The sequence below is a fragment of the Quercus robur genome, chromosome 3 (genome assembly GCF_932294415.1).
Source record: "Quercus robur chromosome 3, dhQueRobu3.1, whole genome shotgun sequence".
NCBI classification, from domain to species: Eukaryota; Viridiplantae; Streptophyta; class Magnoliopsida; order Fagales; family Fagaceae; genus Quercus; species Quercus robur.
Window position 1 is genome coordinate 50,611,022 of NC_065536.1, and position 24,996 is coordinate 50,636,017.

The 24,996-nt window shown below is 34.0% G+C and overlaps 1 protein-coding gene across 6 annotated transcripts; it reads right to left on the bottom strand.

Annotated features, from left to right (window-relative positions):
• Nucleotides 1-166: 166 nt before the first annotated feature.
• LOC126718241 (cyclin-dependent kinase G-2) lies at nucleotides 167-7,986 on the bottom strand. 6 transcript variants are annotated; one of them, XR_007652873.1, is made up of 10 exons: nucleotides 5,581-7,985; nucleotides 4,901-5,036; nucleotides 4,716-4,804; nucleotides 4,423-4,534; nucleotides 4,229-4,335; nucleotides 3,956-4,131; nucleotides 3,770-3,881; nucleotides 3,511-3,594; nucleotides 2,212-2,288; nucleotides 167-987 (listed from the first exon to the last, which is right to left on the bottom strand). XR_007652873.1 is itself a non-coding variant. In XM_050420351.1 (7 exons), exons 2-7 carry the CDS (start codon nucleotides 6,924-6,926, stop codon nucleotides 4,032-4,034), a joined length of 1,890 nt encoding a protein of 629 aa, XP_050276308.1. In that variant the 5' UTR covers nucleotides 6,927-6,953; nucleotides 7,651-7,984; the 3' UTR covers nucleotides 3,640-4,031. The 6 variants fall into 6 exon arrangements, 2 of the variants coding, with proteins under 2 accessions (XP_050276308.1, XP_050276307.1); XR_007652874.1 differs by lacking the exon at nucleotides 3,770-3,881 and having other exon boundaries at nucleotides 3,511-3,592; XR_007652872.1 differs by having other exon boundaries at nucleotides 3,770-4,131.
• Nucleotides 7,987-24,996: the final 17,010 nt, after the last annotated feature.

Sequence of the window (24,996 nt, forward strand, 5' to 3'; positions counted from 1 at the left end):
TTCAATCGATGTTCTCATTGAACGTAACCTGGTTAGTGCTTTGTGTATATGTTTTACTGTTTGACAAATGCTTCTGTTAACCAGTCTGAAGCTTTTTCTAAAGAGCCAAGAGAGTATCTAAGAAAACCAAAGCCCCCATTATTCAGAGAAGGAAGGAGACTTACACTTGACACAAAAATTATGGATAATTCATTGAAAAGATTATTTAGAAAGACCAGCCAAATATCAAGGAAGTAGATCAAGCAAATATAGCTACATTGCCTGAACCCACCACAGAATCTAAAGGCCTGTATCTATATTTGGTCACATTGTGACAAAAACAAAATAAGTGCAGCAGGTCAACACTTATAAAATCAAATACACAACCATGAATATTACGCATCATTGACTTACAAAGGAGATTCCCAAGCAGTCAGGTCCTTCTCGCTCTTAACATCATCTAAGTAATAGGTGTGTCAGCAATTCCATTGATAAATTCAATATAACATTAACTTCGTGAGGTCAAGCTTTTTTAACTCGGGGGTATGTTAGAAGCATTCTCAGCCCAAGCCCCATCCTGAATTAGTACATTACGACATTTTTAATTGGCCCAACAGAGAAAGCAAAGGTTAGTAACAATCACCTCAGCTAACCAATAACCATCCAGTCACCAAAACTAGATTCTTGATGTCGACAATTCAGAAGGTCGTTACACAGCTGTGGTAGCATCACCGACCAATCTGACAGGCTGATAGGAGCAAAGGGAGCAACCACAAGAAGACTCCACTTAATGTGAATACAAAATGAGTTGCAAAACATGCAAATTTTCCTGGCGAATATATAGCTTTAACCTCATTGCCATTGGACACAACTATTACAATGCACATGACAAAAAAATTAATTTTTCTATACTGCTTACATCTACTGAATCTCCATTATGGTTTAGCATGGAAAGTGGACACTTTCATAATTTTCCCGTCTCCAGGCAGCCCACTCTTCCAGCAGTGCCTATATTACAATCATACCACATGAGCAACTATATAAAGATATCAACTGGAGACCTATATACAAAGTAACAAACATGATCCAAAATGTCTAATATAAAAATCTGACGAAAATAAGTTACAACCACCCACTGGCAGAACCAAAAAAAAAATTCGAGTATCAACAACTATGCACAAGATGAGAATTGCATAGGCTTCTAACAAATACTCCCTCCGTCCTACTTTGTTTGTCCTCTATTCCATTTTGGGATGTCCCAAAATAGTCCTATTTCTAAAAAAATAAGTCATTAATTTACTAATGTTCCTATTATACCCCTATTAATTTACTAATTCAATTTTTTGATAAATTTATTTAAGAGTAGTTTTGGAAACTTATACATTTTTAAAAGGTAGACAAGACAATAAATAATGTTCCCTTAAAAAGTTTGACTTTTCAAACAGGACAAACAAAGTAGGACGGAGGAAGTAATAATATAATTTGGCAATTCCCAGTATGATGACCAACAGCAATTCTGACAAAGCGGAAATAACTGCGCCTCAGAATTAGTATGAGTAAATCAGGTGAACCCAAACGCCAAACCATAGCTCAAGTAAAGGAATTGATTCTATAATCTCCTGCTCTATGTACCAGCACCACTGGTTACACATTTGAAATTCTAAGAAATACCAGGAATTTTAAAAATAAATCTATATCATTCCTAGTATTCATGCCCAGGTATCAACTATTACAACACATTAATGAATTTTCAATAATTTGCACATATATGTAAAGATAATATTATACCAGGTAAAGATGTAGCATCTTTTTTTTTCCCCATATTCAAATATATCACTTAACAGGCAAAAGAAGAGAGAGCAACTAATTGGTGCCAACGGCTATTCATTGGGACTTGATGAGACGGTATGCCTACACAGACTGCAGTACTGGTCCCCATCATGTTATGATTCATTTATCAAAAAATAGAATTAAAATTAAAATACAAGTGAAGAAAAAAGACCATGGTATGTTTTGCATTGAATTCTGAACAGAATCTCTCCATGTTTTGATTTGATTTCCTTTATTCAAGTACTTGAGTCAAATGAAACTACATGAGTAGGCCATAGTTCACCACATGACCAGAATGTGAACTTCTAACAATGTGCAGTCAAAAGGCACAATTAACACCATAAACAAATTTATGATATAAATTAATTGCAACCAAACACATAACAAAGGTTTGTATTGTACCTCCAGCGAGCCAGAAGGGACAACTAATTGAAGTTCTATAAATCCCAGAAAACCTCCTCAACCTGCTTGCTTTGATACTGCAGTGACATTCGCAGACAAATGTCATAAAAAACTCTGGAACTAGTTAAATCTTGAATCTTCTCACATCATTAGTACAAAGAGTAACAATGGATAGGACAAAGCTAATACTCTGTTCATTTCCATGCCTTCTTAAGGAGGTATCAATACTATTGAGCATAAAACTATGCTTAGAAGACATGAGCAGCAAATTACATTATGAAACGTCATAGCAGCAACGGAAAACTGAACATTAAAGAACAAGCAATATTAAAGACACCTAATTACAAAATGATTCCCCTTATCAGAACCTTGAAACTGAACATTTATGATTTCGCTTTAGGCCTTTAAACTCTTGCATAATGAAAGTTGAGTTTCACAACATAGACTGAAGCAAAATAGGATTGCAAAGAATAGAGCTAAATAAATGCCCTGAACCTAAATAAATGAAAGAGCATTTAGAATTATAGGCACCTTCAACTATGCTCAGTTTGACACATCAGACGCAGCATTCAGGGAGAGAAGGGGGGGGGGGGGGGGGTTTGCAGCTCTAAATTAGAAATTTATTAGTAATTAACATATATAACTAATAAATAAAAGTTTCATCTCTTTAAGTGGCATCATGCCCTCTTATAATCCAAATCCTCCAATAAGCATTCCATGTAAAACAAGATTCAATGCAATCATTTTATACAATGCCATGGTTGGATCACCTAAGAGTAAGTCTGAAACCTCAATCTCAGGAACTGAATCCATTATGTGGAGCCATTAAACATTAAACCTATTGAGTATGAGCCTTTTATGAAAGCAGCAGTGCTTTGAGAACCAAGCAACATTACCCCTCTCCCCCCCCCCCCCCCCCCAAAAAAAAAATAAATAAATAAGTTTCACAGGTAGGTAATAATCAAATCATGCACAAAACAATATTACTACCCTAGAAAATATTCTGCAGTGGGTTGGTTAATAAAGTCATGGATCTTGAGGACAGAAATATTCCCAGGAGAAGTATTCATCTATTCCACCACACCACCATTTATGCAGGTAGGGTCAATAGAACATAAACATCCTCTATGGCATCTGAACATCATGCGTATTATGGTTACTGTCAGTTTCCCTCACACATACAAAATATCAGCATATGCTACTATGCTAGCATCCACATTATAAACATTATCCCTCATGGATGTAAAGCACAATCCTGATCCCTGGAAACATTCCATAGACATCAAATGAATAAATTACCTCTGAAGTATTATGGTTACTGTCAATTTCTTCGTCAATGGAAAGCAAAGAGCATCCCCTCCACTTCACACCAACCAACCGTCTCTTGCAAACACAATGCGATAATTAAAAAAGGATAGAACAGATAGCTGATAGAAAATCCATACTGTTCTAATTTTCAAATCCAAAGTTTACAATGTGCCAATGAGAATATGTTACATACACAAGTTTCAGCTGAAACTTTTTTTTTTTAACTAGAAAAAAGGCATCCATGCCACACCTGGCAATGCAAGCTACGTTGACCAAAGCTGGAGAACAAAGTTAACCTGCAATGACTCCGGTTGACAGGAAGAGGCAAAAAAATAGTTTCCACCCAAATCACTGAATAGTGCCTGCTAAAAAAACAGCACGATTGATCTTCTGACAAATCAGTGTTTGGAACTTCATTTCAATGCAGGTCTCTCACCTCAACCATATCACTAGTTAGTGTTGTACAAAACAAAAGTATGAAGATCATGGCCACTTCAGAGATCCATTGCTCTTTAGCCAAGCACACCACCAGTCCCTAAATGCCCTTGCTGCAACTCCTTTCTACGCTGCTCTTCTAAAGGATCGGGACTCTTCATTATTCTACGCGTACGCCTAGTTACAACAAGAAAGCAACAGATTAATTATACATATAGCATGATTTTAAAAAATACAATCAGACTTCAAACAAATAGGTTATGGGGCCATGTACCTGTCTTGAGCATGTTGAGCGGGAAAAGTTGGCATAAACTCTTTGGACTTGGGTAGAGGAACTTCACGAAACCAGTCATGATTAAGAGCAGCTTCAGCTGTAATCCGCTGCAAGTATCACAACAGTACTTAAATGTCAAAACGCTGGTGATAACAAGTTTAGTCAAGAGATTTGAAAGTTAATTGGTAATTTACCTTCTCAGGGTCATAAGTTAAAAGTTTGTTTAACAAGTCAAATCCAGAATCGGAAAGAACTGGTGATCCAGTGAATGATGTAGCTGGGAATTTCTTCCGCAATAGGTTATACCTGAAAGAACATGTCTATGATTAATACAAACATTCAAAACTGTTGAAAAGGGTCACCAAAGGAGGCCAGATAGCCAGACCAGAACCACCAAAAGCTGGAAGCCTGGGAAAACAGTGACAAAAATAAGAACACCATAATCACAGTAAATGGTAGAAAATAGATTTAGATTATTAATACTTACTGATGCTTAACAAAGTTGACCTTGACCCCAGGGAGCTTGGAAAACCCAGGCCAAATTGTCTCATTTGGTGTGCCAAGAATCCTAAAAATCTGACACCATTTAAAATGCATAAGCGATAGAGTCATGACAAAAGCCTAATAGAAGAAGTAATCAAGCAGAACCAAAAACCACCTAGGCTAATTTACCTTGTCAAGTTGATCAAATTCAGTCTTCCCATTGAACAATGGTTCCTTTGATAGTAATTCAGCCATGATGCAACCCAGTGACCACATGTCAATTGCTGTGGAATATAGTTTTGCTCCCAGCAGAAGTTCAGGTGCCCTGCCAAACAAACAGAGGATTATTTACTACTACAACTTTATGCCAATGATGAAATAACAGATGGATGGATGGGGAGAGAGATTAAGAAAAATAATAACATATAAATGAAACAGAGACATTTAACACCAAAACACAACCCATACAGATATGACTAGTTACGCCTGACATGAATTACATGCACTTGTTTTTTAGGGGTAAAAATCACCAACAGTAGTAACAAAACTTCTGTCTCGGAGCTTTCTCCCCATGAGTACACCAAAATATTAATATATTAAATAATTGACAAATTAACCACAAAAGCAATAATTACACCATTAACGAGCTCCATTGGGAATGAATTAATTTGAGATGAATTATCATTTTTTGGTAGGATACAATAAACATTTTGGTTCCTACAAACAAATACAGAGGACAATGAATATCAAGCACTGAAGGACGTATTACATGAAGGTAAAGAAATTATAATAAAACGATACAAAATATAATAAAATATAACAAGACCAAAATCATTTTCTATGCAAAAGGAAATGCTAGTGCAGCTCACCTGTACCAAAGGGTAACCACCAAATGAGTATATGGTTTCAATGGACTCCCATATTGTCGTGCCAACCCAAAATCACAAATCTTCAAGTCACCCCGATTATTCAAAAGCAGATTTGATGTCTTCAAATCCCGATGAAGCACCCAGTTATCATGAAGATACTTAACACCCTCCAAAAGCTGGAGCATTAGGCATTTCACTTCACTCTGACTAAACGGCTGCTTCATTGTTTCCATGAGCCCTTTGAGATCATGTTCCATGTACTCCATCACCATAAAAATGCTATCAAGGCTACTCCCCACCACCACCTCTTTAACATCTACAATTGATGGGTTATGAAGAGAAAGGAGAATGTTTATTTCTCTCAGAGATGTCATTGGAAAACCTTCTTTTTCCTTCTCCATTTTTACTTTCTTCAATGCCACAATTTCCCCCGTCTTCTTATCTCTAGCTCTATATACAACTCCATAGGTGCCTTCATCTATTCTGTTTAGTCTCTCAAACTCATCAACGCTTCTACAACCCTGAAGCATGTTTAAGCTTCTTTGGGGAAGGGCTGAAGGAGAGAGTTCAGGTGTCCCTTGAGAATCATCGTCATCCCCAGAATCTGTATCTGACTGGCTAACACTACTATAATTTTTATTACGTTCCTCATCAATCTCCATGTAGTCATCCTTGTCTAAATTATTACCAGTGTAATCATCCCCACTCAAAGACCTAGCACGGGCAACTAGTTCATCAGATTCAGATGATTTAGCTGCAGATCTTTCAGAGCCTTCTCTCCTGAGCTCCCCAAGCTCTGGACTCAAAGACTTGTTGTGTACTCCAGCCTCCAGTGACTCCGACGGAGGCAATTTCCTTCTCCTTCTAGGCATTTCCTCATCATCTACAATTTCACCTTCATCAACCGGAGAGTTATTCCCAGCTGCCCATCTTGAAGACGAAATGTTCCGGGTTGGAACATAATCATCATCTTCTATTTGCTCTGCTTCGAGATCATTACCCCACCGCTGCTTTGGCGACCCAGGAGACAATTCTACTGGAGACTCGGACAAAGCACGCCCCCCTGATCCAGGTGCCAAAGGAGGTTCAAATGACGATGAAGATTGCTCCACACTCTCATCTTTAGTACTCTTAACAGGAGAAATTTGTACACCACCATCTGGAACAACATTAGGTGACTGACGGTATGCCTTAGGCAATGGCGGGGGAGGAGGAAGGGCTGCTGCCACTGTCGTGGACGCCCTACTTCTTGACAAATTATTGACCTCCTTCTCATCTCTATCCCAAATTATAGGCGAAAACTTCCTCTTCCTCTGCGGAGGTGGAGACTGACCCCCATTCTCCATCAGTTTCGATACACTGGCATCCTTAACCTGCGATTCGGATTCAATAGCATCATCAGACTCACTTGACAACTCACCTGGTTCCCTATCAACAGTCCTAGCCGCAAGCCCACATCGCCTGGGCCCACCAATACCACCACCACCACCACCACTACTGCCCGAATCACTCTTACTGGAAGCTGATCGATACCCACCATTCACCACTTTCCTCTCCTTAATATCCTTCTGCCTAACCCTACCCTTGTCTCTTATATCCCCCCGACCTCGACCCCTTTTATATTCACGACTACCATTACTACTCCTAACCCGATCATAATCTTCCTTGCCATTAGCAAAATCCCTCCTCGACAAATCAAAGTTGGACTCGCGGTCCCTGAACTCATTCTCGCGATAACCCCCATGCCTCCCAGCCGCCATATATTTTTTTTCTTTTTTGTATATATATAAATCTCAAAATCTAACTCCAAACAATTTTTTTTAATTTTTTTTCAAAACAATAAACCCTAACCCCAATTCAATTTTCTATAGAAACTCCAACCCAAAATCAGAAAATCAAACACATAAAATTCGCCTGACCCTTTTTTCAAAAAAAAAAAAGCACAAAAAGAAATTACAAAGGCTTAACCCTAAATCGAAACAAAGCGAGATCCAAAAAACAATAGGAGAACCAAAAAAAAAAAAAACGATACAATTAAATCAGTGAAAGAAAAAGGAAATACTTGCAGACCTTGGATGTATTCGTGCTATTCAGCTCGAAATTCACTCGGATTAGAGAAGTAGGGCTGAGAATCAAAACCCTAGAAATCGAAGAGCGAAACCCTAAAAAATAAGGAAAAATCGTCGGTCTACCATGCGAGAAGACAAAAAGGGTTTTGTAGCCAGGGATTGAGATTTTCAGCTAAGCGATGAGAGAGAGAGAGAGAGGCGGCGAGTGGTGGTGGGTTGTTAGAGAGAGAAAGCCCTAAATCGAGAAAAAGCAAGGTAAGGGTAAAGGTAAACGCAGAGAGAAAGAGTGTCTGAGTTAGATTATGGGCTTTGGGTTCTCTCGATGGGGTGGGTGGCTCTCGATTTTTATTTCTATTTTTATTTTAATAATAATAATAATAATAATAATAATATATATTCAAATATCTTTGATGGGGACTTGTTGGAGTTGGAGATGGAGTGGAGCGTGGCAATTGGGTATGGTTTTTGGGGGTTTGCCCCCAATATGATTGGGCTCTTTGCCTTTGGGTCTTTTCCAACTATCATTGGGCTTCCACGCACCACCGACCTTAACCCCCCCAATCATTCATCATGCTACGTGGCTTTACCTAATTTACAATTACCCCTTCCACTTTTTCTTTTTTGGATGGAATACCCATTATGCATCCATTACAATTTGCTTTTTCTTAATTAAAAAGGGAACATTTTAGATTAAAAAAATCATGATCAAGGATCGTGGCGATGACCGACGACTACCGGCCATCAGTGGCAATGGATGTTAGTGGAGGGTTGTGGCTGGGTGGGAGATGGTGGAGAGTGGAGGGTGAAGGTTCGGTTGATAAGTTTTGGGTGAGATATAAAAATAGTTTACAAAAAATGAAAGAATAAACTAATTTTCACCATAAGTGCCTTTATTTTACGATTAACCATAAAATAATTTTTAGTTGACCGACATTTTCCATCGCCCTAAAAACCCATAAATACAAAAAATATTTTCTAGAAATCAATTTCTGTCAAACCAAATATAGTTAATTAGAAAAAATTGCATTGGCCAACTCTTGTCTGAGATTTTTTATTATAACTATTACACTCACCTTGACTTTGATTTAGAGTTCGTTTGGATAGAACTTATTTTGCTAAAATTAAAAACACTGTAGCAAAATAAATTTTAAATGTGTGAATAGTACCGTGGGACCCATTTTTAATAAAAAAGTGAGTAAAAAGTGAACTTTGTAGGTCCATAAACAGTGCACGGATGCACTATTCATGAAAGACTTGGTCAACAACTGCGGCTGGGAAAAAAAAAAATGGAAAACGCAAAAAGAGGGAAACGTAGACGCGCAAACGCGCTATCCAAACCTAACCTTAGTATAAGAAACTCATCTCCCTGGATAATTGAAAAAGGACTCTAAAAATTCTGAAAAAAAAAATAATATTAAAAATTAAAAAAATTTGTAATTTCTCATTTGAGGGATGTGGATAATAGTTTAAGTGGAGAGTAAAATACAAGATTCAATATTTTTTTAACCTATTTTCAATTATCCATGAGTGATTAGTGTAAATAGTTTACATGGGTTGAGTGTAATACCGAAAAAACTCGGGGGAGCTCAATGCAATTTTGAATTTTCCCTTTTCTAATTACACTAACAAAACAAAAGCTGCCCCCAAAATTTTGTAAAAATGACAATTCACCTTTAAGTTTTATGATAAACACAATACATGCAATAAAATTTTAAAACAGATCATTCAATGGCAAAATAGGGATTTCACTTACATGTCAACATCACATTAGAAACATTATCATTTATTGATAAGAATCGAGATCAAATCAATGAAAAGATATAGTATATTTCTTATTTATCATGAGAGAACACATTGCCATTCCTGCACAGATTTGGAGTTCATTGTCTTTTACCTGTAAGAGCATTCACAATGGGAATGGCATATGCCATATGTTGGTTCATTTGGAGATAAAATTATGATTCATTTTGGAGAAAAGTAATAAAATTATTTAAATTTAAATCACTTGAATAAGTACAAACTGATTTTTTTTTTTTGGTCTATCCATAAAGTTTATGGATAGATTTTTAAGTTTTATTAATATATAAATTTGAGATGATTGCTTTCCTTGAGAGAGAGAGAGAAAACATTGCCATGACCATGAAAGTGGTGATCAACCATGTTAATGCATGGGATGGCCTTCAACTTCATCACATGTTTATTGCATAGCATTGATTACCATGGAAGTCTTACTTGCACTTCCTTGAACTTCAAACGAACACCTTGGTACCTCACTAATAACCAAAGAAATTTTTTTTTTTTTTTTTATGAGATGAAATGCCAATATTTAGTGAGTAATTAGTTCATGAACTTACATTTAAATATGAATATTTACAATTATGTTTTGAATTTGAGGATTTAAAATCAAATGGTTGAAGAATGATTGTTAGTTTAAGTTACTAAATATAAAATCAACAACATATTTTGTATGGATTTAAACTTTCATGGTCATGGCAGTGTTCATAGAGGCGGATGATTAGCATGATCGAGAGGGGCCTAGCCCCCCAAAATTTTAAAAAAAAATTAAAGAATTCTTTTTTTGAATTATCCTAAATAATTTGAAAATTTTTAAATAAACTTTATCATTTTGACCCCCTATACCCGATAATATACATACATACATACATACATACATACATACATATATATATATATATATATATTTATAGATAAGTCTATTTTAAACATAACTTTCATTTAAATAGAATACAATCCATAAAGATATATGTCAAAAATTACAATAATTAAACATTTGACATCTTTAAAATGAACGCATATGTATTTTAACAATTACCTCAACAAATAAAAGGGAAAAAAATCTAATTTTCATCCCAACACATGTAGTGCTTACTTGTACCATAGCAATAGAAAAATTGAAAGGTCAGAAGTTTTATTGATTTACCACACAACCAAGTCCCCCACACAATTGCAGAACAGTTTGCTCACAATGCCCTCTCTCTCTCTCTCTCTCTCTGTGTTGGCGTTTGACTTCTTCTTCTTTTTTCTTTTTAGTTATTTCCTTTTCCCATTGCTGCTGCAGTCTTGTGTTTATAATATAAAAAGTAAAAGTTCTGTGTGACTAGACTAGACAAGAAAGAGTGAAAGACAAGCTTGAAGCTTTCGTAAGCCCCTCACCCCTGTGTAGTACTCCTGTGTTACTTTATTTTTCATTTGCTTTGTTTTGATTTTTTTTACTTTACTTTTCATTTACTTTCTTTTTTATTTTCCTTATAATATATTATTTGTTATTATAATAATCAATATATTATATATTGTATGGCATTATAATTTATAAATGTACTTTATTAGTTTGATTAAAATATACAGTATATATTACTACATTAACATGTATTTAGTTGTTGTTTATAGCACATATTGAGTTATGAAGTATTGTACATTATTATTTTAGATTTTATACACAAAAAAAAAAAAAAAAAAATTATATATGACCCCCTCAAAGATAAATTCTTGGCTCCGCCACTAAGTATTCAACACTTTCACTTTCCGTTTGCATTTCAATCCAATAGTTGGTGGCAAGAGAAACAAGCCATGTTTCAAAACAACATCAACATTTATTTGAAGGGCATGCCTTGAATCTTTAATTAAATCATTGATATTGACAGGAAAATCGAAAAGAACACTTGTCTACTTTCCTCCTAATGTTATTAAATATCATTAATACCATGTCCATACTATGCACAAATAATAAGAAATATATACATATTGGACTTTTTTAAAAATAATCTAATTAAAATTAAACAATAAAATAGATTGTAAAAGTAAAAGAGCAAAAATTATTTTCAATTACATGACAAAAACACAATGTGTAAGACTAAGTTTTTATCCAAATGTCAAAATTTAACAAAATATTAAAATTATTTCAAATAAATAGCAAAATTTCTATTAAATTTGTTGAATTTTATAGTTAGCCTTAACAGTAATGGTTTACTATTTTAAAGTTATCGAAAATTTTAGATTTAAATTAAACTATGTTAATGATTTTAATGTACCTATTGTAATGCCACATGACAAAAGCAAGTTATACGATGTATATTGTATAACATTTACATTGAACCACTTTAACACAACCATATTATATGGACACACCTTTTGTAATTAATCTTCTTTTTAAATTGCTAGGAATGTATGTTAATAAACTTTTAATCAAAATAATAATTTTAAACTTTTCAAAACTTTGACCATAAATTTCCACTTAGTCCATAATATTAATAATTTGAATATAATTATGGCAATTTACATGATAAAAGTATGTGTTGTATGACATACTACACTTTTGTTAAACTATTTGTCACAGCCACAACATGTCAAACTCAACTTTTATGATAAAACTCTCCAATTTTTTAGAAGCATTTGTTGACAGGAACATTTGGAAATTTTTATATATAATTTTCATGTAAATTATAGCAATTTAAATTTCATTAAATGTAAATTATGTTAATAATTCTAATGTGCTTAGTATGCCACATCACCCAAGTACGTTATACAACATGTTACACTTAGATTAAATCACTTGGCTCAATAATGATATAACACAACTTTCATTATATAGTATATATATATGATTTATTACAAATTGTAGATTATGTGTAACATGAAATATATTTATTAAAAAAAATAAAATAAAAAATAGTGATTTTATTTATCAAACAATGCACTCCAAATTATAGACAATCATTTATTTATAAACCACTAAAAACTTGTTAATGTTATGGCATTAAAAAAATCACTCTTACGCACTTTTATCTACTAGGATGTACTCAAGGGTGTTTTCTTACAAATTCTATAATTTATCGACAAATAATTAAATTTAAAGTAGTTGATTACATCATTTTTTTTTTATAGGATTAAGTCATCCCATAAAATAATAATTAATTTCATTAAAAGTATTTTCACCTTTATTGCTCTTTCTCTGTATCAAATATGTATAGATATGAGTTAAAGTTAAACATTGTATAATTCTTATATTAAATATTACATATTGTATAATTCTTATATTAAATATTACACCTCCTAATTGCTTTTAGTTGAGCCTATCCTAGTAAACATATAGTTAGTTTTCATTTTCTCATCACACTCTTCATGTTTAATTTTCAAAATATTTAATATATTTTTATTTTGAAAATATACTATAAAAAAAATTGTGAATTTTATAGTAAATGTGGGGGCCAGTTAGCTAGAAGATACTGTTAAAACTGTACATATTGGGTCTATGGCTCAATCCGAGGATATCTACTTGTCCAAAAATGGTCAAATAATGTTATTATGGGAATGGTAGAAGAGGAAAAGATAAGGATTGTACATGATAGTCCAAAAGATGTCGGAGGAGAAAAGTCATATCGAAAATGTGGATCCAAGGTTAGTAGGAATGTCCTATCGTCCTGAACATCTTTCAAGGTTGCATCACGGTTAGAAGTCAGACATTGGATAAGAGAAGAGTAGAGGAAGGCAACAAATATCTTCAAAAATTGTTACCTCCGCATTAAATGCATCCCAGCTAACTCTCTGACCGCATTAATGTGGAAGTGATACTTGAACAGTGGTGAAGCAGCCTTACAGCTACTAGTTGAAGGTTCTAGGAGATGTTCAATGGGACAAGAAGGAGTTCCTGAAATCTAACCTACACGTGTATGGTGGGGATGATATCAAAAATTATAATATATAGCATGGAAAGGTAGCCTAAAAATAGACAGATCAAGAAAAGAAATCTTTGTAATAATCCTTTAAACTCTTGTAACGTTGATCATCAACTTGACATTATAACAGAGCTCCTCGGACTATGCCGAAGACAAATTCTCTTATATTACTGGTGTTTGATCTTCCTAAATAGACAATGGTTACTATCTTTCTTACTCACTAGAACTAGTTCTTTTACCCACGCTCTATAAATTCATTATTTGGGCTCATTGAGCTAAAACTCTATCATATATTGGGTCCAATCCAAATTCAATCCTTACAGTAAATAACATGAAAATTGATAGGTATGTTAACCACAAAAATAAAGTATAATCTAATAGCAGTATTTTATTACATTAGTAATTAAAAATTTAACTTATTTTATGCAATATAACATTACTTATGTAAATTAAAAACTACAGCAATTTTTAATACCAAATTCATAACATAAAAAACAACATAAAAATAAATATCATATAATATATACACAAGGCACTAAATTTTTTTACGTTAAAATATTTGTAATAAGAAGAAAAAAAAAACAAGGGTTTTATTAATATATGCTCTTATAGTATATATTAATAAAATAAACAAGGATTTAGATCAAGTGATTCCTTGCTCCTGGGTCTTATTGACGATGTCGCATTGAATTGCCTTGCTTGGGTGAATAGATAGTAGAGAGTGAAGGGTAAAGGTTTGGTTGATAAGTTTTGGATGAGATATAAAAATGGTTTACAAAAACTGATGGCGTAAACTAGTTTTCACCATAAGTGTCTTTATTTTACGGTTAAACATAAAATAATTTTCAATTGACCAACATTTTCCATCTCCCTAAATACCCATAAATGCAAAAAATATTTTATGGAAATCAATTTTTGTCAAACCAAACATAATTAATTAGAAAAAATTGCATTGGCCTAACCTTGTCTAAGATTTTTTATTATTATTATTACACTCCCCTTGGCTCTGATTTAGTATAAGAATCTCATCTCCCTGGATGATTGAAAAAAGACACTAAAAATCATGAAAAATTAAAAATTAAAAAAAATTCATAATTTTTCATTTGAGGGATGTGTATAGTAGTTTAAGTGGAGAGTAAAATACAAGATTCAATATTTTTTTAACCTATTTTCAATTATCAAGAGTGATTAGTGTAAATAGTTTACACGGATTAAGTGTAATAACGAAAAAAACTCAGGGGAGCTCAATGCAATTTTGAATTTTCCCTTTTCTAATTATACTAACAAAACAAAAGCTGCCCCCCAAAATTTTGTAAAAATGACAATTCACCTTAAGTTTTATGATAAACACAATACATGCAATAAAATTTTAAATTTTTCCTTGAGTTAGTTGATATTTTAGTGAATCACCTAAAACAAATCATTCAATGGCAAAATAGGGATTTCACTTACATGTCAACGTCACATTAGAAACAATATCACTTATTGATAAGAATAGAGATCAAGTCAATGAAAAGATATAGTATATTTCTTATTTATCATGAGTGAATCATTGCCATTCCTGCAGAGATTTGGAGGTCATTGTCTTTTTCTTGTAATATATATATATATATATATATATATATATATATGTATAAAATATGTGAAGTTAATAAAAACTCAAATTAAAATTTTAAATTAGAGTGTCAATTTTGTGTCACGTATCATAAATTATTTATTTTTAAAAAATTTTATTCCTTAATTTTAGAATCAAATATGGGACCACATCCTAAATATTCATTCAAATGAATTATTAAATAAAAAAACCAAAGAGTCTAGAATAAATTAATCGTAAAAAAAAAAGTGCTCCATAATAATTTTTTTTTTTAAATGGACAATTTACATTTTATACTTAATAATATCCTTACAAAAAAAAAGTTAACAAAATATAAAAATGACTATCAATAGTATTTAAATTATATATGTTGGAAAATTTAAACCCCGGTTGATAGAATTAACAAGTTTTAAATCCAAGTTGTTAATTAGATTTATTATGAATAAATCTTGTTAAAACAAATTAGCATCAATATCAAGTCAATATCATGCAACGGAAAAATAAATAAGACAAAATATGATGACCTAGGAAAACCAATGAACTAAACTAGTTTCATAATAAAAACCTGGGGGGAAACCTTCTTGAAAAGCAATCCACTATAGTAAAAAGAAGTTTCAAATCTAGTACAAAACATTTGCCCCAAAACTCTACAATCCTCGTAGATGAACTTACAATAGAAACCTTTTATCGCTTCAGAACCTCTAAACTCTTCAATATATGAACGCCACCCTTTTTGCGCGGATCCCAGTACGTGACTAACTCATCAACTTGAAGAAAATGTTGGCTGCAAAGTTCTTCACTTCATCAACAATGAAAATCAAGAAACACTTGGTTACAAAACCCTAAAACGCAAATACGCAGTAACTTCTTTAAGAGAGAATAAGCACTCGATCACTTTTTGCAGTATTCTCCTTGTATTCTCTTGTGTGACGACTTTTAAAATAAGCCTTATATATATCTAGGGTTGTGAGAAAAGAAACCCTACACAAATACATAAGCATGAGCCGAAAATCAAATCTGGAAATCTAAATTTCATAATTCTCGATAGATATAGCTGTCAAGCTATCTGTCAAGACCTCGATAGATACATCTATCAAGTTATCTGTCGAGATCTCGATAAATACATTTGTCAAGTTTCATTAAATCTCGATAAATATTATCTATCAGCAGCTGTCGAGAATCTATTCAGTTTTAATGAACAAATTTTATTCACTTGTTTCTTGGTCTAATCTTCATGGCTTTAATACTTGGCTTGAACAACATGTTTCTTGAAGTATTAAACACATCCTTGATCTACCAAATTATAAGTAAAGTGCGTTTTGTCAAAGAATTAGCCAATTCTATATTGACATATGTTCCTAACATAATTCACATGTCCTAACAATATATATATATATATATATATAAGAATAATATTATGCATCTTATTGTATATTTTTAAGTGTATCCATGTATATGCATGGGGTTACAAGCTAGTTAGCATATAACTCATGCAAACGCATGGATGCATTTAAAATTAAACATAATTTTTATTATAAAAATACATATAATTAGTCAAATTATAAATAAATAAAAAAAGTATGTAACACGTGCATATGTATTGATACATTTAAAATTAAACACAATTTCTATCATAAAAATATAAATAATTAGTCAGATTTTTTTTAAGTAAATGTAATTAATCATATATTAAAATTCTTACTCAAATTTAATACTACTTATAATCATTTTTTTTAATAAGATAGAATGTGCGGTGATCATTTAAAATTAAACATAATTTTATTATAAAAATATATATAATTAGTCAAATTATTAAAAAAAAAATAGCATGTAACGCGTGCATATGTATTGATACATTTAAAATTAAACACAATTTCTATCATAAGATAGAATGTGTGGTGATCAATAGCACCACTACTTATGATCTTTTTTTTTTCTAATTTTTAATAAGATGGAATGTGTGGTGATCTTTGTTGTGTGATGAGTTGTACTGAGTATATGTGATTAGTTTTTTTTTTTTTTTTTTATATATATATATATATATAATTCATTAATATTAGATTCTTAGTATTTTGCATTTACTAACTCACTTGGCACAAAAATTAAAAAATTTAAGTGAATAATTATGGTGTGGTCCCTACATAAATTTAGACACATGACTCAAAATTGGATTTTTTTTTTTTTTTGGGAGAAACAAAACATTTGGACCATTTCTAATTAGATACACTACACAAAATTGGATTCTAATTTCAAATACTAATTGAATTTTCTCCGAGCTTTATCTATTAATATAGACTAGTATGTAACTCATGCTTATGTACAGGAATGAAGAACCGTAGTGGTGCTATTGGTATTAGCTTAGGTTATTAAACATATAGGACATAATTTGACCAATTCATTTGGAGGTACTAAAATAGTTTTTTCTAGCAATTTTCATGATATTGGTTATGCTAAATTTCTCATTATATTGCTATTACATCTATAATTTTGAAAATCACTATCGGATCTACATATACAATATCAATTCACAATTATTATCTGTGAAAGTCTACTAAATACAATACAAAATAATAAATTGGTCAAATAATATCTCTTAAATTGAATGGAGATAAGTGTATGGGATCATTTAGCTCAATTACAGTTTGTTATGTTCAATATCTTCATATACAAATATCTGAATAGAAACTGTATAAAAATATTCATTAGTTCAGAGCTAGAAAATATAATAACAAAATTCTAAACAATTAATTTTGTATGGAAAGCTAACAAAAGCAAAATCCAATTTTGATTCTAATTGAATTTTCTATAAACTATGGTTTAATATTTATCTATATAACCTAGTTAGTAATGGACCGTATATAGTCATGGTATATTACATAAATGACTTATAAATTTGAATTGTTTTTAATTATATAATTAGGTGTTTTATGATTTATTTATATTGGACTCCTCGTTTTCTATACTAAATTAACTTATTTGGCACAAAAATTAAAAAAAATTAGATTAGATGGGACACGTGTTACAGGATTAAACTTTAATTGAAATCCAATTTTTACACTGAATTAACTCACTTGGCACAAAAATTAAAGCTTAGATTAGATGGGATACGTGTCACAAAATTAGACTTTAATTGAATTCCAATTAGAATTTCTCTCAACTTTACCTATTAATATATATATAATAGTAATAAAAATATTTATATTTAAATCACTTGAATAAGTACAAACTGATTTTTTTTTTTTTTTTTTTTTTTTGTCTACCCATAAAGCTTATGGATAGATTTTTAAGTTTTATTAATATATAAATTTGAGATGATTGCTTTCCTCTGAGAGAGAGAACACTGCCATGACCATGAAAGTGGTGATCAAGATCAACCATGTTAATGCATCAATTTCATCACATGTTTATTGCATATCATTGATTATCATGGAAGTCTTACTTGCACTTCCTTGAACTACAAACGAACACCTCAGTACCTCACTAATCACCAAAGTTTTTTTTTTTTTTTTTTAGATGTGTAAGGACTAAAATTGCATTGGTCCCAAAACCGGATTGGGCTCAAATGCTAATGACCCAAACAATAAATTTGTAGAGCGTAGATAGAAGAACTAGATTTATCCCAGAAGAAAAACGATTAGACTTAACGATTCAAGACGGTTTGACACAAATAAGCTTAGCAAACTCATCCTCGGAGCAAACTAAGTTATTTGTTTCATATGGTTATCTACCAGACAGAAATTGTACAAGAGTTCCAAAAAAATTCTTTCACTCAGTGCATTCTTCCATGTTATATACTGCAATCTTGGTGTCATCCTTACCACACACGTGTAGGTTAGATTCGGGGGATTTCTTCCTGTCCCATCCAACACTTCCTAGAACCATCAACCAGTAGTTGTAAGACTGCTTGATCACTGTTCAGGCATCACTTCCACATTAATACGGCCAGAGAGTTGGTTGAGAGGCAATTAATGCGGAGGTAGCAGCCTTTGAAGATATTTGTTTTCCTTTCTTCTCTTATCCCTGATCCAATGTCCCTTCTTTAGTTGTGAGGTAACTCTGAAGTAAGTCCGTGATGACATGGCACTCAGATTTACCTTGGATACATACTGTCAAGAATACTTCTGTCCTCGGACGCCTGCTGGACCCATCTCACATTATCCCTACTCATCTCTTCATTTTATTCTCCTTATAGCCTTATTTGGGCCTCCTCGGATATTCTAACGTCCTCGGATAGGGCCGCAGGCCCAGTTAATACCGCTTTAACAATAATTCCTAATTAATTGGCCCCCACAAGATGAAATTCCAATATTTATTGAGTAATTAGTTCATGAACTTACATTTAAATATGAAAATTTACAATTATGTTTTGAATTTGAGGATTTAAAATCAAATGGTTGAAGAATGATTGTTAATTGAAGTTATTAAATATAAAAGCAACAACATATTTTGTGTGGATTTAAACTTTCATGGTCATGGCAGTGTTCAACACTTTCACTTTCCCTTTGCATTCCAATCCAATAGTTGGTGCCAAGAGAAACAAGCCATGTTCCATGACAACATCAACCTTTATTTAAAGGACATGCCTTGAATCTTTAATTAAATCATTGATGTTGATAAGAAAATCGAAAAGAACACTTGTCTACTTTCCTCCTGATGTTATTAAATATCATTAATATCATATCCCTAATACGCGCAAATAATAAGAAATATAAACATATTTGAATTTTTTAAAATAATCTAATTAAAATTGAACGATAAAATAGATTGTAAAAGTAAAAGAGAAAAAATTATTTTCAATTACATTGGCAAAAACACAATGTGGAAGACTAAGTTTTTATCCAAAAGTCCAAATTTAACAAAATATTAAAATAATTTCAAATAAATAGCAAAATTTATGTTAAATTTATTGAATTTTATAGTAAGCCTTAATAGTAATCGTTTACTATTTTATTTTATTTTTAAAAGCAAAATCAAACTTCATTCATTCAGAAATAGATAGAGAATCCAAATACAAAGCCTCCAAGGCAGAAGGAGGTGACTCTTCCAACCATACTACATCATCTATGTGCTTAGCATGGCGAGCTAAGGAATGAGCAACATTATTTGCACTTCGTCGGGTATATTTTATTTCCACATGCCTGAGACTCCCTACAATGCATCGAATGTCATCATATATATGGCCCAATCGCGATAAGTTGGCCCATGGTGATGCAATGGACTTCATAACATTGATGTTATCTCCTTCAATCACTAGCTCAGAAAAGCCAGCATCCACCGCGAACTCTAGAGCTTTACTACACGCCAACACCTCTACCTCTTCGCTATCTGTCACCGCAGGGCCTTTTGATGATATCGCTACCATAACCTCTCCTTTGTTATTTTGAACCACTACTCCAACTTCAAATGTTGTCCTATCTGCAAATATTGCTACATCGAAATTGAGTTTATAGATAGCTCGGTCAGGTTACTGCCACACCTGTGGCTATCCAGCTTACACCAATACCTCCAATTGGGTTTGTGATCCTCAATACTTTTCAATATAGTCTTTAGCTCATGCATTAAGTCAAATAGGTTCTTGCATATTACTCCCATGTACAACCGAGTTGCATTGGTTCCAAATCAACCAACATTGGACCAAAAAAAGTTCAAACTCTTCTGCATAAAGCTTAAACATCATAGTTGTGAACAACTACAGAACATCCTAAGCCCCTCCGCATTACCATAGGGCATGAATTGCTGACTCTGGACATCGTTGACAGATACTGCAAGTGCCATCTTCAATAATTCGACGCCGAGCCAGATTGTCACGTGTTTGTAGTATATTCTAACATGCTCGCCACCCAAACCCCTTTATTTTGTTTGGCACATGAAGTTTCCAAATCTTTGCCTAGACTTGATTACTTGATACCGAAACAAAACTTTCTCCCCCACAGCCCACCTCTTTCAGAAACATCCTCGTCGTATGGTAGCCCGATCTAACCGAATATATCCCATTCTTATTATACATCCACACCAGTACATCTTATACATACCTTCTGCTTAGGGGAATCCGTAGAATGGCCTCTGCATCAAACCTTTGGAAAGTCGAGCAAATCAAATCCCTATCCCACTAAAACGTTGTCTAGTCAATTAAGTTTGAGACCCGCCACTCCCACTCTTCATCATTTGGTGAAATAAGTACCTTGGTTGTTGGATGACATGGAATCCACTTGTCTGAGAAAACCCAAATTGAAGTGCCATTGCCTACCCTCCAGCAACATCCCTTCCTTAAGATTAGCTGGGCTGCAAGTAAACATTTCCACACATATGAACTGTTTGGACTATTAGAAGCTTCCAAGAAGCTACACCGAGAGAAATATTTTGCCTGAAAACGTTTACAAAGAAAAGACTCCTGATCAAGCAATAACCTCCACCATTGTTTTGCCAACATTGCCAGATTGAAACTCTGAGTGTCCCTAAATCCCATTCCACCATATTTTTTTGGTTGCACCAATGAATCCCAGCTCTTCCAATGAATCTTCTTTTCGTCTCCACACTAACCCCACCAAAATCTTGCACACATCGCATTAAGCTCATCACAAAGTTTCACTAGTAACTGAAAAACTCTCATCGTGTATGTGGGAATTGATTGGGCCACCACTTTTATTAACACCTCCTTGCCCGTTCTAGAAAGTAATCTCCCCTTCCATCCTTGTATCTTCTTCCAAACCCTTTCTTTTAGAAAAGAAAAAGTTTGATATTTTGACTTGCCAATCAAAGTGGGCAACCCTAGATATGAGTGAAACTTTTCCACTTCCTTCACCCCTAATGCATTTGCAATACAGTCTCTTTGTGCACCTGTAGTATTGTTGTTGAAGAAAACTGATGACTTGTCCAAATTGATGCATTGCCCTGATGTTGTTGCATACAATTGTAGAGCATCAGTAATCACCTGCACTTCTTCCTAATTAGCTTGACAAAACAAAAGGGAATTATCAGCAAACATTAAATTCGATATTCTAGGTGCTATTCGACAAATGGAGACTTCATGAAGTCTTCCATCCTCCTCTGCCTTCACTAGAAGTGATGTGAAACCCTCTGCACATAAGAGAAACAAGTAAGGAGATAGAAGGTCTCCTTGATGGAGCCCTCTAGATGGCAAAATATTACCATATGCCTTACCATTGATGCGAAACGAGAATGAGGGATGGTTACACAACTCATGACATGATTAATCCACACACCCAGTAAACCCAACTTGATCATCATGCCCTTGATGAAGGGTCACTCAACCCTATCATAGGCCTTACTAACATCAAGCTTCAAGGCCAGAGCTCCTTTTTTGCCTTTTTTCCTACAATGCATGGCATGCAAAGTTTCATAGGCCACAAGAACATTATCAGTAATAAGGCGGCCTGGGACAAAGCACTTTGGGTGGGTGAGATCAACTGAGGCAAAATTAGCTTCATTCTATTAGCCAACACTTTTGATATTATTTTATAAATGACATTACATAGGCGAATTGGTCTATAGTCTGACATTTTCTCCGGAAATTTAACTTTAGGGATGAGAACAATATGAGTATAATTAATATCAGGTACCATATTACTAGAGTTCAAAAAATCCAACACAACATTAATCACATCATTACCGACAATATGCCAAAATTTTTGATAGAAGAGAGTATTCATACCATCAGGTCCAGGAGCCTTGGTTGGTCCCATTTGGAACAACGCTGCCTTAATTTCTTCAGCACTAAATTTATTGATCAAAACTTCCTGCATATCTGAATTCATTTGTGAGGGATTGCATTGAGAAATTCTTCCAACTGGTCACATGTACCTGCCTTGAATATATCATCAAAATAATTTGTTGCTAAATCCGCTACATCTTCTATTTGATCAACCCACACACCTTGTTGGTCTTTTATGCCCTGAATAAAATTCCTTCATTGCCATTGTGAGGCTTTCGAATGAAAGAATTTTGTATTCTTATCTCCATATTTCAACCAAGGCAGTTGAGAGCGTTGAGTCCAGTATATCTCTTGTTTAAGAAGAAGATCATCAAGTTGTTTGCTTGCTACCAAAAACGCAGCCCTGTTTGCCTACGTAGGCTCACTGGAATTCAATGCTTCTAAGAGTTTCTGCAATCTCTTAATCTCGGCTACCTAAGGATGTGTTTTGCTAGAGCCCCTTGCTTGCAAATCTGCCCCACAAATCTCAATTCAGTCTTTGGTACTAGCTAAAGGTGAACTCTTGTCCCTAGTTTTGGCCCATGCCTCTCCAATAATTGCTTTACATTCATCCCACAATAACTATGCTTCTTCAAACTTGAAGCCTCATGCCACCCTCCCTTTAAAACACCTATCTGGTTCGGACTGTAACAAAAGTGGTAAATGGTCCGATGCATGGGAAAACAAATGATTCATAAAAATTACCGAGAACTTTTCTTTCTATTCCCTGTTAGCTACAATTCTATCCAATCTCTCTCTGGTGTTTGCTATCCCTAGTCACTTGTTATTCCAAATGAACTTGTAGCCATGAAACCCCAAGTTGGCTAGGTTGCATTCATCCAGAGCTACCCGGAAATCCTCCATCTATTTAACTTGTGGTGGGTGCTTGCTCAACTTCTCTAATGAGTGTAGAAACACATTAAAGTCCCTAATACAGCACCATGGTCCATCTACAAAAGAAGACAGATGTTTCAAAAGAGCCCATGATTTATATTTTTGACGTGCTTCCGGCCAACCATAGAAACCCGTTAAGAACCATTCAAACCCATCATCCTCTACCACCTTTGCCAAAATATGATTTTCTGTGTAGTTTATTACCTCTAATTGCACCTTAGCTTTCCAAATTAGTGCTAAACCCCCTCCAATATTAGGCTTTTTAACAATTAGCTTGTTTGGAAAAGGAAGTTCACTACAATGTTTCTGAAAACCATCTCTATCGAGTCTTGTTTTCATAAGGAAACATACAATGGGAGCTTGATCCCTCACCAAGTCGTGAAAGCTTCATACTGTCCAACGGTTCTCAAGCCCTTAGCAGTTCCAACTTAACAACCTCATTGTGCTTGGCAAGGGTGCTTAAACACCCCCGTCGTTTCATCTAAATGGGAATCATTGCCATGTTTACCACATTTCCTAGCATAGCCCTCCTCCTCCTTTTTTGTATCGTGTAGCAACCCCTGTGAAACTCTTTTGCCTAGAATGGACTTAGCTCCTTCTTTAATAAAATCCACGGGCCCATAGTCCATGCGAGTAAGCTTGGTCCATGTACGTTTTTTCTCCAAGACTTAAGGCTTATTATCTCCAATTTTATTTTGCACTTGATTCGGAGCATCTCGTGTCAACCTTATTTGAATTTGAAATCTCATTAACCGACATGAGCCAGCCCACCCATTCCATCTCTGTTACCTCAACCCTAGAAGATCCCGAATTAACATACACCTTTTCTAGAGTAATCCCTGAAATTTCATAATTGCCTTCCATATGTTTCTCACTTCGAACCCTAGGGTTTACATTGGCTTGATCGTCATCAACTGCCGTCTCAACTTGACTGCTTGCTTGCTTGGTCGTTCATCCCCTTTTCTTTCCTTGTGTGGACTGTCTTTTCTGTCCGAGTCCTCCTGAGGAGGAAAGCGTGCACGACTCCCATTAGCTTTCAGCCAATCACCGTATTGGCAAGCATCATTAACGCCTTTCTTGGTTAATGCAAAGAATCGAGCACAGTGTTTGAGATCATGTCCAAGTAACCCACAAGAATGGCAAACATGGACAGCCTTTCGTACTTAAACTTGACCCCATGTGCTCTATCCATCTGATCCAGCCAAGAAAACTCCTCTATGAATAGGCTTAGCAATCGGAATAGTCACCTTAACTCGAATAAAGAAGTTCGGACCCTCTTGTTTTTGTATTCTCTCAACCTCTTCCACCACCCCTAAACAATTACTCACCTCTGCTTTAACTTTTGGGGAGGCCATGTCAAAAGGTGCTCCCTATATTTGTATCCACAGAGAAACTGAATCAAACTGGACATTACTCACAGACATATCCGACTTCCACTTAATCAACATCAGAACC